This window comes from Catharus ustulatus, chromosome 13 (genome assembly GCF_009819885.2).
Source record: "Catharus ustulatus isolate bCatUst1 chromosome 13, bCatUst1.pri.v2, whole genome shotgun sequence".
NCBI lineage: Eukaryota > Metazoa > Chordata > Aves > Passeriformes > Turdidae > Catharus > Catharus ustulatus.
The window spans coordinates 10,944,661-10,961,542 of NC_046233.1; the positions used below are offsets into that span (position 1 = coordinate 10,944,661).

At 50.5% G+C, this 16,882-nt stretch overlaps 1 protein-coding gene across 1 annotated transcript in view; it reads right to left on the reverse strand.

Moving 5' to 3' along the window:
• Positions 1-6,019: 6,019 nt before the first annotated feature.
• The window catches only part of CHST13 (carbohydrate sulfotransferase 13), a 29,200-nt gene continuing 18,337 nt past the window's right edge, over positions 6,020-16,882 (reverse strand). The window contains exons 2-3 of the mRNA XM_033072030.1: positions 11,468-11,544; positions 6,020-8,199 (exon numbers count right to left, since the gene is read on the reverse strand). Of these exons, the coding sequence (XP_032927921.1) occupies positions 7,354-8,199; positions 11,468-11,533 (912 nt within the window). The 5' untranslated portion in view covers positions 11,534-11,544 and the 3' untranslated portion in view covers positions 6,020-7,353. The remainder of the gene's footprint in view (positions 8,200-11,467; positions 11,545-16,882) is intronic.

The window sequence follows — 16,882 nt, forward strand, 5'->3', positions numbered from 1 at the left end:
GGCTTTTGGGGCTGAAAGCAGCCAATTCTCACTGAAATTGTAGAAGCAGGAGAGTCCTCCTGATAATAAGATGCTGAAAAGCCAGGAGGTGAGGAGATGGATCAAACCTTTGAAAAATGTCACTAGGCTTCACCTTTATTAATTATCTGCCTTCTTGTTGGAGAAAGGAAAAGGGGAGGTCAAGTTTCCCAGTCTGCTGGCTGACAGATGCCTTATTCAAGGACCTGCCAGCTCTAAAACACTTGAATCTCAGCAGTGTTGAGTGTCTGCTGGCCTTGGGTGTTTCATTGCTCCCAGTTCTGCTCTGGTGTCCCAGAGCCACCGCAAAGCTGGGCCCCTGCATGGTTTGGACACATGGCTGGAGGTCAATAACAGCAAAAGCTGAGCAGCTCTGGGCTGCCAGCCATGGGGAAAAGCACTCCCTGAAATAAAAAAGAGCTGTTGCCACCCATTGCTCCAGGCTTCCTCTTCCTTTTTTCAGGAAGGACAAATTGCCTGGTGCTGCTGAGCAGGAGAGGCTGTGCACGGCAGCTCCTGGCAGGGAGGTTTCGGCAGGCAAGGCACACACTGCCCTGGCTCGGTGTCACTGTCACTGTCACTGTCACTGTCACTGCAGCCTCTGTACTGCCAGCTCTGCTCAGCCAGGGCACCCATGGGTGAGAATTTGAGCAGCAGCAGCTGAGGGGGCCTGTGGGGAAAGCAAAGCATCTGACAGCCAGTCCCAGTTTGAGGGGTCCCCTTAGAGCATATGTACATACACATTTTGGTAACTTGAGCTTAGTGCTTTACTTTTTATGGGTTTAATAGCTCAAATTTGGCACTGGCTTGAGCAGGCCTGGCAAATAACCCCTCCTGCCTCAGCCTCATTTGCTCCTCCTTGCTACCTGGTCCCCACCATCTCAGAGGTGTCCTCTCTGGAGCTTGGTGCTTTGCTGGTTTTGGGAATCAGGTAAGGCTGGCACTAAAGCCAATCTGCTGGGGAGACCCCAGCCCTCTACAAGATCCTGAACATGTGAAACTCCTGCTTTTCTCTTAATAACACAGATTTTCCCTTGCTTCCTCCAATCCTGCAGAAGACCTAGACAGGAGCCAGTGGCTGGGGACCCCTTGCACACTCCTCCAGCATCAAATCTCAGTGCCCAACACACGGGTGCTTCTCTGCTGTGTGCTTGCAGCAAAGCCCTGGCACTGGCCTGTGCCTTCATTGGGGGATTTCTGGGAAGAACCCAGCTTAATCTGGTTGTCACTGTTGGCAGAGGACAAGGATGGGAACATGTAATGGATGCCATCTGTGTCCTACTTGTGGGACTCAGCTGCGCCAAGGTGACCTACACTGCACCTTGCCTGTGCTGGGCTTGGGGGTTCCCCCTTGCAGGAGGCACTGGGGCTCAGAGGTGATGTGGGGAAATGACAGAGGGCACAGCAAGATGTGCTGCTCTCCAGGGCACCCCTTGGTGGGCAGCCAAGCATCAGCCTCGTGCCTGTGCACTTACTGCAGGGAGTGCACTTAAGAATTAAAATTGCTTCCAGCTTTGAGAGAAATGATATAACCAAAGGAAATGGTTTCAATAAAAGGGGATTTTTTTTTTTTCTAAGGGCAGTAAGAGGCTAGTTATTTGGCTGCTCAGCCTGTTTACTCTTTCTCTTTCCTCTTTTTTTTTTTCTCTGTGCAAATGAGAAAGGGCCTTTGCTAACAAAGCTTATATGTAACCCTGGAGCACAGCTTGGGTCAGCATTCCTGTAACTCCATCTGAACTTGCCCCTCTAAGAAAGCACCCCCAGCCCTTCCAGTGAGTGGGCAGCACTGCTCTACCCCCCATCCCAGCAGGCCCAGAAGCCCCTGAGCTGCCCAGGCATCCTCCCCCTTCCCTCCACTTAAAAGCAGAAATGTGATGCTTAAATACCTGCGGGCTCCTCAGCTTCTAAGAATTTTCAGTACATCACAGCAGGCCCTACCTGGTTTTATGCTCCCTGTGGTGATGTGTTGGAGTGAGCTGCTCAGGGAGGAGATTTGGAGAGGGGGTTGTTTGCCTCCCTTTTGCTCCACAAATCTCAGTTTCAGAACAGACTTGTGTGGATAGCAGAGCCCAGACAGGGTGGGGATATTTCACAGTGATTTCTGTCTTCAATCTAGCCCAGCACAGAAATCACTGCCAGCAGTGGGTCTGGCTTCTCTGCTGCTGCGTCTGTGTCATTACTGTGCCCAGCTTTTCACTGGGCTGGACCCACCCTGCCAGAGCAGCACCAGCACCTCAGTTTCAGCTGGCAGTGCCTTTTATTTGTATTTAGTCCTCACAGCTCCCAAATAACCAATAGCCTTAAAAAAGGAGGAGGTGGAAGAAGAGAGCTTCTTTCTTGCTGCTCTTCCTTGCTGCTCTTCTCCTTGGCTGCTGACCTGCCCCTTTGGGCTCAGTGCTGGTTTTGGACTGAGAAATCCATCCAGTGCTGTGAGATGCTTGTGGAAGGCTTACCTTGTTGTAATCTTCAGAGGGAATAAAGGAAAATGTGGAGTGTTGGCAGAGAATGAGATTGGCTATTTTGGAACCCTGTGCAGCCATCAGCCAGCTGATCTAGATTCCAGTAGTGGGCAGTGAAACAATATATGTTTTTTCATGTCCCATGGTTTTATTTCCCTCTGTATTAGCAGTGCAGGTAGACTCACTCCTGATATCAGCCCCTAGCTGTCCCCCAATAAACTAAATCTCAGGTTCATGACAGTGTTGTGGGATGGGGACTGAGGAAGAGCCTGGAGTTTGGGATGGGGTGGGTGCCTGTCCTGGACCACCACATGTGTTGGGGTGCTGGGACCTTGAGGAGATCCCAGCTGAGCTAGGGAGGAAGGGCAGTCAGAGGTTCCCCCATTCCTGGGTTTTTCTTTGCAGGCAAAGGGGATGCCACCATCTGTAGATGCAGATGGGAACAGGGGCTTGTTTCAGGGGTAATTTATATTTATTTTTCTCCCCCCCACTGCTTCCACTCACTGCCTCAATCCTAACACAGTAATTTTCCAGAAATCTGAAAAGCCTTCTTCAAGGGAGACACTGCTTCCAAGACATACTTGAAGACACTTTTTTTTTTCCTCTTCAATGAAAGTCTATTTAATCCTCCTGCTGGTAAACAACCCAATCTGTGTTGCACAGGAAAGTCTGGAAGGAAACCTCCTGATCACTGAAGCTCCATTTTGTTCCACTGGAAGGAGAAACTCAACAGCTTCACATGGGCCATGAAGGATGGGGCCAGCAGCCCCTTAGCACAGAAAACCCACAGAGTGCCCACCACACTGGAAGGCTGGAGCTGCTGGAGGCACTTGGAGGAAGGGTCTGGCTCTTCATTAACTCCTAAGCCTGCTGGACTTTGGCAAAGCTCAACAGTGCAGCAAGGGAAGGTACTCTCTCTTTCATGCTGGGGGTATATGAGTATTTCTATAATAAATGGCATGGTGTACAGACACACATATGTAGACACACATAAGCCAAATGCCTGTTAAGTGTTATAACCATATACAAATGCTCAATATAGAATACGTAGACTGACCCAGCAGTAATTCTCTTATAATATAATCATTATTTTCATTGTATATTTGTGCACACATGAACATAGCAAAGTGAGGCTGTTCTTGTTTTTTGTGTCCCTGGTGCTCTGAGAGCTCCCCAGCAGCCTTGGGCCAGACTCCAGGACCAACCTGACTCATTCAGTCTCTTGTCCCCAGGCTCTGCAGCCTGAGGCCGGGATGGGAACCTTGCAGGGGGCTGGGGGGACATCACCAACACGATCCTCTCTTCAGTGAGGCCAGGACTGGCACCTTCTGCTGGCCACAGTCCCTGCTCAGAGAGGAGTGCTCGGCAGGGCAGAGGGGATGAGACCCCAGGCATCCCCTTGTAGTTCCTGCCCTTGCTGCACATCAGCCACTGCCACATTCCCACTTCCAAGCGAGGGGAAAACCAAATCCAGTTACACTTTAGAGATGGCCCAGGCTTCCTTGATATTTTCTCCTCTAAAAAGGAAAAGGGACACAGTGAAACAGTTTTAAAAGCTCAACCAACCAGGAGCCCTCAGAGAAATTGTTCCCAGCACCCGTACAGGGAATTTCACCGCCTGTAGTTGGGATCGCCGGTCACACGGGGTCCTCCTAGCTCCGTCCTGCTCCCGAACTCCAGCGCTTTCCCTCGGACCGGCAGGAGTCGGACCGTGCCTGAGGCGAGGGCGGCGACTGCCCAGAGCAGCCCCGACCCGCAGCATCCCTTCGCCACAGCATCCCGACCTCACAGCATCCCGACCGCAGAGCATCCCGACCCGCAGCATCCCAGCCACATAGTATCCCGATCCCACAGCATCCCGACCTCACAGCATCCCGACCCGCAGCATCCCAGCCACATAGTATCCCGATCCTACAGCATCCCCACCTCACAGCATCCCAACAACATAGTATCCCGACCCGCAACATCCCGGCCCCGCAGCATCCCGACCTCACAGCATCCCTTTCCTGCAGCATCCCGACCCTACAGCGTCTTGACCACACAGCATCCCAACCCTGCAGCATCCCTTCCCCGCAGCATCCCAACCACATAGTGTCCCGATCCCGCAGCATCCCGACCCGCAGATTCCCTTCCCCGCAGGATCCCTTCCCCACAGCATCCCAACCCTGCACCATCCCAACCCTGCAGCATCCCTGCCCCGCAGCATCCCTGCCCCGCAGCATCCCGACCTCATCCCGCAGCATCCCGACTCCAGAGCTGGCCCCGGAACATCTCAATCCCAGCAATTCGGCTTTGGCACAGGCTGAGCGATTCCTGTCCCAGAAAGCTCCAGCCCAGGCTGAAGGTGTTCACTTCAGAAATACTAAGCACCTCTTTTCTGTTTGCAGAAAAGAGGTTAGATTTTCCTATGGTTAGATTTTCCTTTGGAAAGCTGTGGATTTAGGCAGAGAGGAAGCCAAGGGTGTGAACTAAGTGGATTGTGGCTGTTGGGATTTTATAGAAAGAGCACAAATGTGGGTATTTCCAAAGGTCCTACATGACCCAAAACACACCTTTACAGGGTCCTGCCTTCAGAAGCTCACGGCCAAGGCTGCAGGGCTGCAATTTGGTCCATTTGTGTGTGGCTGGGCTGTTGACTGGGTCAGTGGGTCAGGTCTGATGGGGATGCCAGGACAGGCTGCCAGTCAAACAGCCATTCACAGCTGGGACCACCGCCCCACTGCCAATGTTGCAGGAAAGATTAGAAACCACCTGGCTGAAGAACAAAGCCCAGAGGTTTATATTCCCTCCCTTGCACACCAAAGAAAGCCCAAAGTGGCTCCCAGCCAGCCAGGTATTGTCTAAGCACCCACAGACAGCACAGCTGAGTGCATCCGTCCTTGCCACTCACTGTGCCATCAGCTCTTCAGAGGTACTGGCAGGGAACAGTATCTAGGAAAAATAAAAACAACCATCCATCCAAAAACCCATCCCTTTATGACCCTGCATCTGACCCCAAATTATGATTCATGACCAAAAGCGATGAAAAGATCTTGCAGTGATTTGAACAATGATTTCTCCAAGCAAAGGCAGCTCTAAGAAGGGAACATGAGATTCCTGAGAAAGCAGGAGGAATGCACTCCAAGCCTGAACACTGCAGATTAAATTTGTTGCATCATATAATGTGTTTTTGTGCTTTGTGTTTCAGCTAGACAGGGAGATACCAAGATGGCATGAGAAAGGCCATTTCTTCAAGATCTCCAGTGCAGATTGGGAGACTCATTCACACTGCCAGGATCACCAGCAGCTTCATTTACTTTTCTTTTTCATTGCTTTGCAGAAGCCAATCTCCAATGGAGCAAGCAAGGAGGGAGTGTCAGCATATAGATGCCAGTCAGAGGCAGAGAAGTAAAAGGTTAAGATATAACAGCTGAAAGTTGTTAGATGGAAACACCATTCTTTTACAGATACTGAGAGCACTGTGGTTTTATAAAACCTCCCATTGTATTGCACTAATAAGTCAAGTGTTTGCAGCCAAGCCAGCAGACACACTCTACAGCATCTATTACCAGTGTGTTTATTTACAAAGGCAGCCAGCAAGCCAAAGCCAAACAGAAAAGAGGAAAGACTGAAATATGGGCTGGTTTTAATTTAAAATCCTAGGGCTCAGTTTGTCATTTTCTTTTGTGTTTCACCCTCTCCTCCCTGTTTTTTTCTTCAAGGAATGATGATCCAAAAGCAACCAGGCAAAGGACTGTTTCCCTCTAGGTGTCTCTCTCCCTGTTTTTATCCTCAATTTTTTTTCTCTCACACACACAGGGACACACACACACACAAATCCACACACAGATTTTTCTGGCCTCCCAGTCCAACGCTACCTCTCCATGACCACAGCAATCTCCCACATCCCAGCCCAGTGCTCCCCCAAACACGTTACAATTTTATAAAGGGCTGCACACAGGAGCAGCCCATGCTGTCATGGGAAGGGAAGCCAGGACTGCCAGCAGGGCCATGGGCAGGACACTGGGGATGATGTGATTTCATCAGAGCAGACACTGCACCCATGCTGTCTGTATGGCTTTGCAACTGTTATCACCTGCTTTCAAAAAATGGGAGGTGTGGGGCCTGGATTTAATGGATTTGACCAGAAATCCAGAGACATGCACACACAGGCACTGAGGACCTGCCGTGGTAGTTCATGGGAAAGCACTGAGCACCTGCTGCAGGCCTTTCCTCTCTGTCTTTGGTGTATTTTGCACCTCAACTGAGAACATGTGGAAAGAGAGGAACAAAACATGCCTCCAGGGATAAAAATGTAGTCAGAGCAACACACCTCACCTCTGTTCCTTTCCACCTCTGTTGGGGATGACATGGGAAGTGGGATGAGAACAGAGAACAACAAGACAAAAAGAAAAGGTGGGAGCAATTTTAAATAAAAGGAAAAAGTTACATTAAATTATTGCTTTATTTCTGGTTCTGTGCAAGTCTCTGATACACTTCACTCTGACCCCTGAGACTCCACGCCTGCCCCCAAACAGCCCAGTAAGGAGGAGAAAGACCTGAAGGGATCCTGCCCGAAAAAGGAGCCTTCTCAAGATTTGGATCTACAGAGAAATTTCTTAGTTAAAAGAAAGTCCCCAACCAAGGCAAGAAGTGTCAAGTCCCGCCACCATTCCCTGTAGATATTGAAGGCTGAGAAGGAACAGAAGGAAAAGCCCCAGTGTTTTGAGAAGTGTTCTTCCTCCAGATCATGCATGAACAAGGCATCGGGAGGTGGAGCAGACCCTGATAAAAGGGAAGAAGTCAACCAGAGATGAGCACAAGGTAGGAGGAGAGGAATTGTGGCAAGATGAGAGTTATCCAGCTCTCCCCCACCTCTTCCCCCACAGCCCCTGCCTCATCGGATGCGGAGGTACGAGGGGATGGAGTAATTGAATAGCAAGTAGTCCATTTTGTATAAATTAAAGAGTCTTCTTTGGTAGAAGGGGCTAATGTCCTGGAAGAACTTGGCCGTCATGTCGTCTGTCGTCCTGGTGGTCTTGGACGAAGCCGGGAACTTGACGCTCGTATCGGCCCCTATCAGCTGCAGGATGTAGTTGGCATCTTCAGCCAGGGTCTCGTACTTGCCCACCACGTCGTAGTGGATGATGCAGGGGTGGCAGAGCGAGTGCACGCGCTCCCAGTGCTCGTTGAAAGGCCCCTCCTGCTGCGTGCGCGGGTCCAGCAGGTAGTACACGAACTCCTCGAAGCGCACGTCGTCGCCGCGCTCCAGGGCCCGTTCGCTGGGCTCCCGCCGGTGCCGCCGGATGATCTTGGTGCCGTAGTACTTGTGGAAGGCCGTGTTGTAGCTGAGCGTGAACTTGTTGCGGTAGGCCGAGACCAGGCGCTCCAGGGGCTCCCGCACAAAGACGAACTTGAGGTAGCTGCGCAGGCGGGAGTTGATCTCGGGAACGCTGTACTCGGCCAGGGTGCGCAGGTTGGAGGGGACGTGGGCCTCGTGGGCGGGGATCTCCAGCGGGTCCTGGTACTTGCCTTGCCCCGTCAGGACCATCATCACCCGCTTCCAGTTCGTGCAGGCCACTTTGGGCACGTAGCAGTAGAGCAGCCCGTGCGTGTCGTCCACCACCAAGTGCCGCAAGTCCTCCGGCTGCAGGAGCCGCCGCTTGCGGGTGTAACGGCTGCAGACACTGCTCAACATCTCCCGTCTCTGCTGGTGAACTGCCTGCAGGGACGACTGCTCAAACTGCGGAGAGAAACCCAACAGAGATGTCACCAGCTGGCCCGAGCTGACTGCGGCCTGCACACAACACTTGGCCCACATTTGTCCCCATGGCCTCCCCTCTGCTGGGTTGGGCAGTCACCAATGTGGGATTTTGGACAGAACTCACTTTGAACACAACTTGATTTGGTGCACTTAATCCTTGGACAGGCTGGCATCAAAAGAAAGGACAAGTGTGATGAGGAGATGGACAAGAAGTCGAAGGGGGTGAGGGAAGAGCAGGCGGTGCAGAGAGGGTCAATAACAAAGCATTTTTAAAAGCAGACCCACACACTGGGCTAATGTGCTGTCCCTCACACCAGTCTGGGGGGATGCATGGCCCCAGGGACAGAAAGCACAGCCTGTTTGCTGGCACAGGGCCCTGCACACCTCCTGGGCTATGGGCATTGCTGCCTCACACTGACACCCACACACTTGTGCTCGCTGTGAACCTGCCAAGGGCAGAAACGTGGCACACACATTTGGGCATGCTGGCTGGAAACAGCCTGGGTATCCTGCCAAAGGCAAATGGAAATGGTCTCTAATGCTGATGATCAAACCCTGGCAACCAGGAGGGAGCTGGAGATAAGGTGGGGGGGCAGGTATGATGGAGAGGAGCAAGGGGTTGAGTAGGTGGTGCTGGGGCCCTTCCTGAGGGCTTTGGGTTCCTTCTCCTGAGGAACTTCTTCCACACAGGCCAGTCCAACGCCTCAGCTCTGGTCACAGCTTCCTTTGGCCGCAGGGATGAGGAGCTAACACATGGTCCTTTAACCCTTCTGACCCTTGCCTCAAGAACTGGCAGCTGCTGCACTGGCTTACCAGAAGCCCAGAGTCCCTTAACCCCTGACCCAGCTGAAAACCCCTTGCAGATCTGGGGACGTGGCCTTTTCTGTCATGGTTTTTGTCAGAAATCCCAAAATGTCACTAGAACATCTGGGGAAGGAAACCATTTCCAGGAAGTCAGAAGGGGAAGGTCCCCTCCTCCTCCTGCCCACTACATCCCTGTTTTGCTCACAGGGGTTGGGAAATTCCATGTTCCTCATTGCTGGGAACATCCACAGCCTTGTCTGGCAGCAGCAAGCACCTGCTAACCAGGGTGGCCCTGACCCCACAGGGCTGTGCTTTAGTGCCATGCAGTGACCACCACGTCCCAGCATCACGGTGGCTCCCACTCTGGGGCTGTAAAGACACTCCTCCAGTGTCACAGGTGCCACAGCAAACTGCTCTGCAGTTGAACAGATGTGGCATCCTCCAGATGAATGGCAAGGGCAGGTTTGGTGCTGCTGAGAGCTGTCAGTGCCCAGGCATGCTAAAGGACACCCTTTGCCAGCCTTCAGGTGTTCCCTCACTGCTCCCTGGGGGCTAATGAGGTGTTTTGAGGGGCATTTGAAAAGGTTTGTAAAGCTCCTGCCAGGAAAGGGGGTACTAAGACAAACTGTCCATCCTGTGGATGATCCAGCAGACCTGTAAGATTCAGAGAGACACGAACATCTGGGCAAAGAGCTCCTTCTGCAAGGGATGAACCACGCTCAGACCCTTTTGGATCTTATTTCTATGAAAGAAATAACCTTGTCCAGGTCATCTTAGCAACCACTTTCTCCAGGAACCTTCATGGGCAGTAATCTGAGACAGGGACAGGAGAAAGCACCCCATCCTTACATCCTTATATCCTTACAGGGACATGATAAAGGAAAATGGCAAAACAAAGGAAATTCAGGTGAGCAGATGCTAACTGCCAGCAAGGTATGACTCTGACATTGTTGGCTACTAAGTTAAAAAGAAAATGCAGCACCTAGGGAGGTGATAACCCCAGCTGAAGAAGCATTCTCATGATGCCTTATAACAAAACAAAACCTTTCAGTAGAAATTTCTTTAGTTTGGAACATCCTCATTAGCTTTTAGAACTGGAAAACCTTTTTGCAAGGGCTTAGAAAAAGAGGGATTCTAATAATGTGATTTTTTTTTCAGGTGTCTTTCCCTGCACTTGCATAATTCAAATCTATTGGACCAGAGAGACAGACAGACAGACACTGTCTGGAGGCATGGCAACAAATAAATGTGACTACTTTTCAGCAGCCACCCACTGGAATAAATGCATGTCTTGCAGTTATTTCAGAGCAAAATTGCTCCCTTCATTTCCTTCTCTTTAAAAGCCAGGGAAATTAAGTATCACTTTTAAGGAAATAACACCATGACATTCCAGCAGCATCAGGGTTTGCTGGCATCATGAACAAGGGAGTCCATATTTGCCATTTTTCAGGGACCAAATGTACTTTGGCTGCTTACAGACATAAAAGCATCAACCTAGACAGTAACACAAAGCACACATATGGAAAGATCTGGCTGCATTGGGCACTGCAAGCACTGCACTGAGGGGCCACCAGCACTTCCTTTTGCTCTGGGGGTGCAGCAGAGGACAGCCCCATGCACATGGGGAGATGATGCAGGGCACATGTGGTGGTTGGCCATGTGGCATGGCACTCGTTGGAGGGTGGTTTCCCACAGAACTTGCTGCAGGGAAGTTGTGGCTGAAGATTCCTCTGCAAAGGCAAGTGTGGCTGATTGAGGGACAAACTGCCTGCACAGGGGGAAATGCAACAGAAAGAAACCAACACTTCTTACAGCTCTAACCACAAGTCCTGCTGTGAAGGGCAAGCAGGATTCCTGCACAGGGAGGGACCCACCAAGCCCACCTGTAGGGGAGTGATTCCTTGCCCAGGCTGTGCCTGGCTGCCCATTTCTCAGCAGGTATAGCTGGCACAGCTCAGAGAGATGGAGAGGCCTGAGATGTTATAAATCCTCCTTGGCTGAGTCCAGCCATATCTATGTAAACATATATATGTGCACATACCTATGTGTGGGCATCTATATATCTAGCAGCTAACACAGAAATATCCATCAGTTATTAGCTCAGGAAGACCAGCAATGAAGGTCTTGCTGCGATGGCCCAGAGTTGGATTTTAAATGTTCAGATGGCAAAGTCTCCCAGGTTTGCACAGCTATGGCTCAGCCCACTGGTAATTAAAACATTTGCCCAAGTGCCAGCAAGGGCCATAAGCAGCTTTTATCAAGGTACTCCCCCAGGCAGTGTGGTCTTGTCTTTTAGAATACAGCCAAAGGTTCAGCTGCAAGAACCCTGGGGATGGCTGGACCTGGCACAGTGCCCCACACAACAGAGGAGTGGAAGAAAGGGTCAGCACTCAGTGCTCCACTCAGTCTTCACCCCACCACTTCTCTGTCCCTGTCCCCTTACCTGGTCACTCTCATACAGGGCCTGGAGTGGGCTGCGACCAGCCTTGCCTTGCCAGGTGGGTCTCATATCTTCAGAGGCTGAAAAAGGAGAGAGGAAAATCAGAGGGGTTGGAAGGATCTGCTTCCCTCACCTTCTCTTGAGGTACCCACGCTGGGATAAGACAGCCTCTCCCAGCAAGAGACAAACTCATTTTGCTCTGGAAGCGATGCTCAAGCAATGTTCTTCCCTCCCCCTTACTTCGTAACAAAATCTGCAGTTAGGATTCAAAAGGTACAGACCTATTTTTTAACAAATAAAACACCATAAATAAATGTAGCAATTACAATTTCAAGAGCTAAGACAAGTTTAGGACTAAGAGACTAGGAAAAGTTTGATCCATATACTTTTGGGAAATGCCACTTTGTCCAGGCTGTACGTTTGAGGGAATGACCCAGAGAAGACAGGACCCTGACCAGCATTGCCACAGCTCTGTGAGGGGTGAGACAGCCTCTGTGCTTGGCAGAGATAAAGGGCAGATCCAACACTGGCAGCTCTGTGCTGAACCTCCACAGGCTCAGAGACATGGACAGGAGCACACAACTTGGTCAGGTGCTTTGACTGGTAAATCAGTTGAAGTTCTTATTTGCTATTTATACTTTTTAATTTCCCTTCTAAACCAGCAGCATCTCCTCTGGTGTTTGAAGCTGAAGACAGCACCCAGGCAGTCCTTGCCCCCTCCCTGCCCTGCAGATCAGCTGTTTCATTTTTGGAGGTCCATGTGCAGCAGCACCAAACCCAAGGCTGGATGTGGCCAGCCATAAGTGTGGCACCAGAAACAATCAGTGACAGCTGCTCAAGTTCTCATACTCATAAATTATTTAGGGTGCAACCACCTTCCAGGCTAGGAAGCATGTGCTTCAGCTGCCCCTCCTCAGCCCCTGAGGTGCCCTCAGGGATCTGTTTCCAGCACAGTGAGGGCAGGACCATGTGGCCTGGATATCCCAAACCCAAAGCATGGAGCCAGCATGGCAGGGTCACAGGCTCCCACTTTCAACACTTTCAAGCAGCTCCCACCACTCACCCACCCTCTGCTTTTGGCTCTGACTCTCTCCATTGGCAGAGGATGCCAAGACAGTTTCCACATGACAAGGTTTGAACCATGGGGGAGCCCTGGTGTTGGCTCCCACAGAAGGAATCACACCATGAGTTTTAAAATAGAGAACTATAGCTTTCTCTGAAGGGGAAGATAGGACACATTGTACTGGAGACTGTGCTCTTCCAGTCCTCCAAGTTCCTGGAAAAAGCATCTGCTACAAGACATTTCTGGCAACGTAAAGGTTTCTAACAGAAGCTTTTTGCATGACAGTTTGGTGCTCTGGATCTTTTCATTCACTGACCGTCACCAAACAACCCCAAATTTGTTATACAAGTCCCAGATGGCATCTGTACAACCAAAATAACCAGAAGGAAAAATCCAGATCCTGTGTTCATTTTGACCTGCTTGTATTCTGCTTAAATGAAAACTGCTCCAAAGCACAAAGTCACAAGGGTCTCAGCTAAACGTTATTCATTCCTGGAGCTGTAATTAGGAGGAAATGACTGCCTGACCTCACAAGATTTCATCAGCAGTGCCTGTACGCTTGCGTGTCGTGGGAAATGACACTTCCTGCAGCACTGGATTGATCAAGATGTGACTCAACAAGAAGGTATAGTTTCTTCCTCAATCCTCTGTATCAGTTACCCCACAGGAGGGTGAAATAGCACCTGTGCCAGTGGGAGATAAGCAGAAAATCCAATGTACAGTGCTGGGCTGAGATGCTCATCCCAGAGGAGCCCTGTTTCACATCTCCCTCTGCAAACGACAGGGAATGAGATTGACCTTGAAAACTCGACTCACTGCAGCTCACACCTGCAACAGAGAGCACTAAACCTGAGCCCCTTTCCCCTTTGGCTGGGGCTGATAAACTCCTGTTGGTTGCAGGACTGTGACCCTGCTGAGAGCTGCTGGCAGTGCCTTGCAGCAGACATTGCTCCTATATTTAGTAAAAACAATGTGGAGGCGTTTGTTTCTGTGATTAACACGTGCATCAGCCAGAACCTTTCTCACTGGGACAGAAACAAACCCCGGGTGGTTCAGGCTGACTTAAGGCTGTTAGAAATGCAAAGAGCTCATGCTGGTGCTGCACAGGGCAGTGTGGAAATGTCCCAGGGCAAGGCTTCAGTGCCTGTTGCAGCGTCAGGTCATGGCCCCGGAGGAGTGCTGCCTCTTTGGACTCAACAGAAGGCAAATCTGCAGTAAAGAGGGGAGGGGGCAGAGGTCAGGCAGGTCACAGCCATGCTCTGACCTCTTCAGTCCTCTTTGTTTCAGAGGGACCAGCCTGGCCAGTGGCTGCTGCACTTTGCAGGGCTCTTGCCAACGGCTCCAGCAGAAACGTTGCGAAATGGATTTCCTCCAGCCCTTGCAGAGCAAGATCTGGCAGAGAACAAGGTGTCTTCTCTGGATAGCAACAAACCCCCTGGGATCCCTGCTATGCTCTTACTGTACAGACTTCCAGAAAAAAAAAAGGGGAAGTGATATAAAAAAATGGAAAGAAAGCTCCCTGCCAGGCTGCTCCTGTGCAGCTGGAGGAGGCTGGGAGTGCTGAGCTGGCAGGGGAAGACACCAGCACTCAGCACTGGCTGCATCCTGATGGCCTGTGAGCTCCAAGCCATGTCACCATCCCTGCCACAAACTGCCAAACCCTTAGAGCAAGGCCTGGGTTTCTGGTTTTCACATGGCTCCACTGCAGGAAGTCTCCCCACTCAGAAACTGTCTGCTCGCACTACACACAGCATCCTGAGGAGAAAAGCAGCTGAGATCCCAGCTGGGCAGTGATGGTGACCCTTGGAGCCAGGGTCAGGCCCCTGGCAGATGCACTGTGGCCCTGCACAGCTCCACAAGGCACCAGTGCACGAGGAGGCAGCAGCAGCATCGGCCGTGTCCCAAGGGATGGAGGGTCCATTCTCCATAAAGCTGGGTCAGAGCAGCTGCAGCTGTGTGAGCAGAGACAAGAGCAGGCTGTCTGTGCCCAAAGCATCCCCAGAACACCTGGGATGACCTGGCTGTCACTGTGGCAGGCAGGCTAGGGCTGCTGCAACCCGCTTGAGCCAGCAGCAGGCTGGACAGAGATTTTGTGGGGCTCACCCCACCAAGATCAGCCTTTGGCACCCAACACTGCCCTGCCTCGTGACCCCAAGTGTGGCCACCCCCTGTTCATCAGCCCCAGTACCTGCAGCATCACTGCTCACACATTCCCATCCCAGCCCTCCCTACTGCCAGATGCTGGCTGGAATGTACACATCCCTCCTATTCCACTCTTTCATGCTGATAGTGAGTTAAACATCTCATTCCCTTTGGGATTGGTTTACCAATCCCTGGAATGCCCCTGGGACTCCCAAAAAGTTTGGGAAGGCCAAGGGGTAGTGAAATAAATGACAGTATTGAGGAGGGAGTATCATGTGAGTGAATTAATGGTTTGTGTTGTATTTTGGCACCATGGCCCTGAGTACAGCAGGATATTCCATCATGGAGGAGCTGCCAAGATCTTTGCATGTTGTTTTTTCTTCTGACTTTATAGCTTGTTACTGAGATTCTACCACATGCACTGGTAATCCCTGGAAATTTACCACTGCCACAATTGCATCTGAAAGCAGGGACATCACTTAGCCAAGGCCTATCAACTTTCTAAACCCTTGGCAACTGCAGGATCACTGTTTGGGTGAGAAGCATCGACACACTGCATGTCTGTGATCCAAATCTGAAGTGTTGTTTCTCACTGACACAGGCAGAAGGAAGTATCACATTTGTCCTTTGAGTCTTCAAACGATGAGGCAAGGGAATAGGAGTGATGTGGAGCAGGAGACCAAATCCACTGTGCTAGGGCAGAGCCACTGACCAGAAATCACTGAGTAAGATGAGCCTGAAAAGAAACTCAGGCACACTTTTGAGTCTCCTGTGCTACAAGGGCTCCCAGACCTTCTTTTGCAGCTTAAAAAGATATCACATTTCCTCCTTTCTTTCCTCCTGCACCCCAGATTTCAGTGCTGTCCCACCGCAGCTGAAGCTACTCTCTTGCAGTGTGACATCAACACCACAGCAGGATCTGGGGCTTCAATGTCTTGCCAGCTGTCCTTGGAAAAGGGAATAGATTCTAAAGCTGTGAATATTTAGGTGTACTAGCTGATTGCAAAGACAGCCAGACGTGTGAGGTGAGGGAAAGACTGGATCATGCCTATTCCAGACTTCTGGAAGCAGCAGTGAAAAAATATGCTGTTTTGGCTGCAGAAACCCTTATAAAGGGAGGGAGGTTCTCTGCAACCACAACAGCAAATCCAGTGCATGAATTGAAGAGTTTGGCTTGGAGACAGGATTCAGGCAGCAACAAGCCTGCTAGGCTGCCATCAGCATTACCCAGGCTTTAGAAAACACTCTGAAGAAAAGAAAGTAATTAAAAAGATGTGGGTGCAACTGGATAATAAACAACTTAGAATGAAAATCAACATGGCACTTAGCAGACACAGCTCATACCCATGCAAACCTGTCTGTAAATAAAACAAGCTATTTCTGTGTGGTAGATCCTCACCCAGATACACACAGAGCATGAGAGACAATACTGTAGAGGAAACAAGACTTCAGTCAGAGAGGATGAAGTTTAGAAAGTGAACTGAAAAGGTCACGAGCAACAAGAAAGCAGGTGGCACTTAAATGAGAAATACTGCACAGAGGGCAGATTTCTAGAAAAATACCTCCCAGATTAGCTTTGGGATTAATATCTTGAGCAGGAGTTGACATAAAAACAGAAAGATACTGATGGTGGACAAAGATTTGAGAGAGGCTGCCATGGCAGGGAAAGACAAATACCAACAGGAAAACTGAAGTTCATCCTGGATGAGGGGAGTGGAAATTTAATAGGATTTAATTTCACAGTGTTGGAATTCAGCAGTTTCTGCTACTTTGCTGCTGGAAGTGGCAGGAGGTCCCATGTGCATTAGTTCTGGGCTATCAGCTGCCAGTGTGACAGTCATAAAAAAAAGCAAATGAAGCTCTGAAACAAATCAGGTGAGATATCTGCCATCACAGCAAAAAAAAAAAGGCATTACCCATATATCCATATATATATATATCCATATATCCATTATCCATAGCATTGGTGACCCTCACCTGCAGCACTGACAGCCCTGCTCTCCTGGGACCAAGGCAGATGCAGAGCTGTGAGAAGGGCTCCAGGTGAGCAGGAGATCCCAGGACTTGCTGTGCCATGGGAGGCTGCACAGGCTGGATGTCTGTGTTTGTGTCACTGGGAACAGCCAGCAGAGAGGGGTGGGAAGTTTTTAAACCCCATGTGCCACATGGGAAGAAGTTAGGAAACCCCAGAAGAGTGGGATGACTGGCTGGAA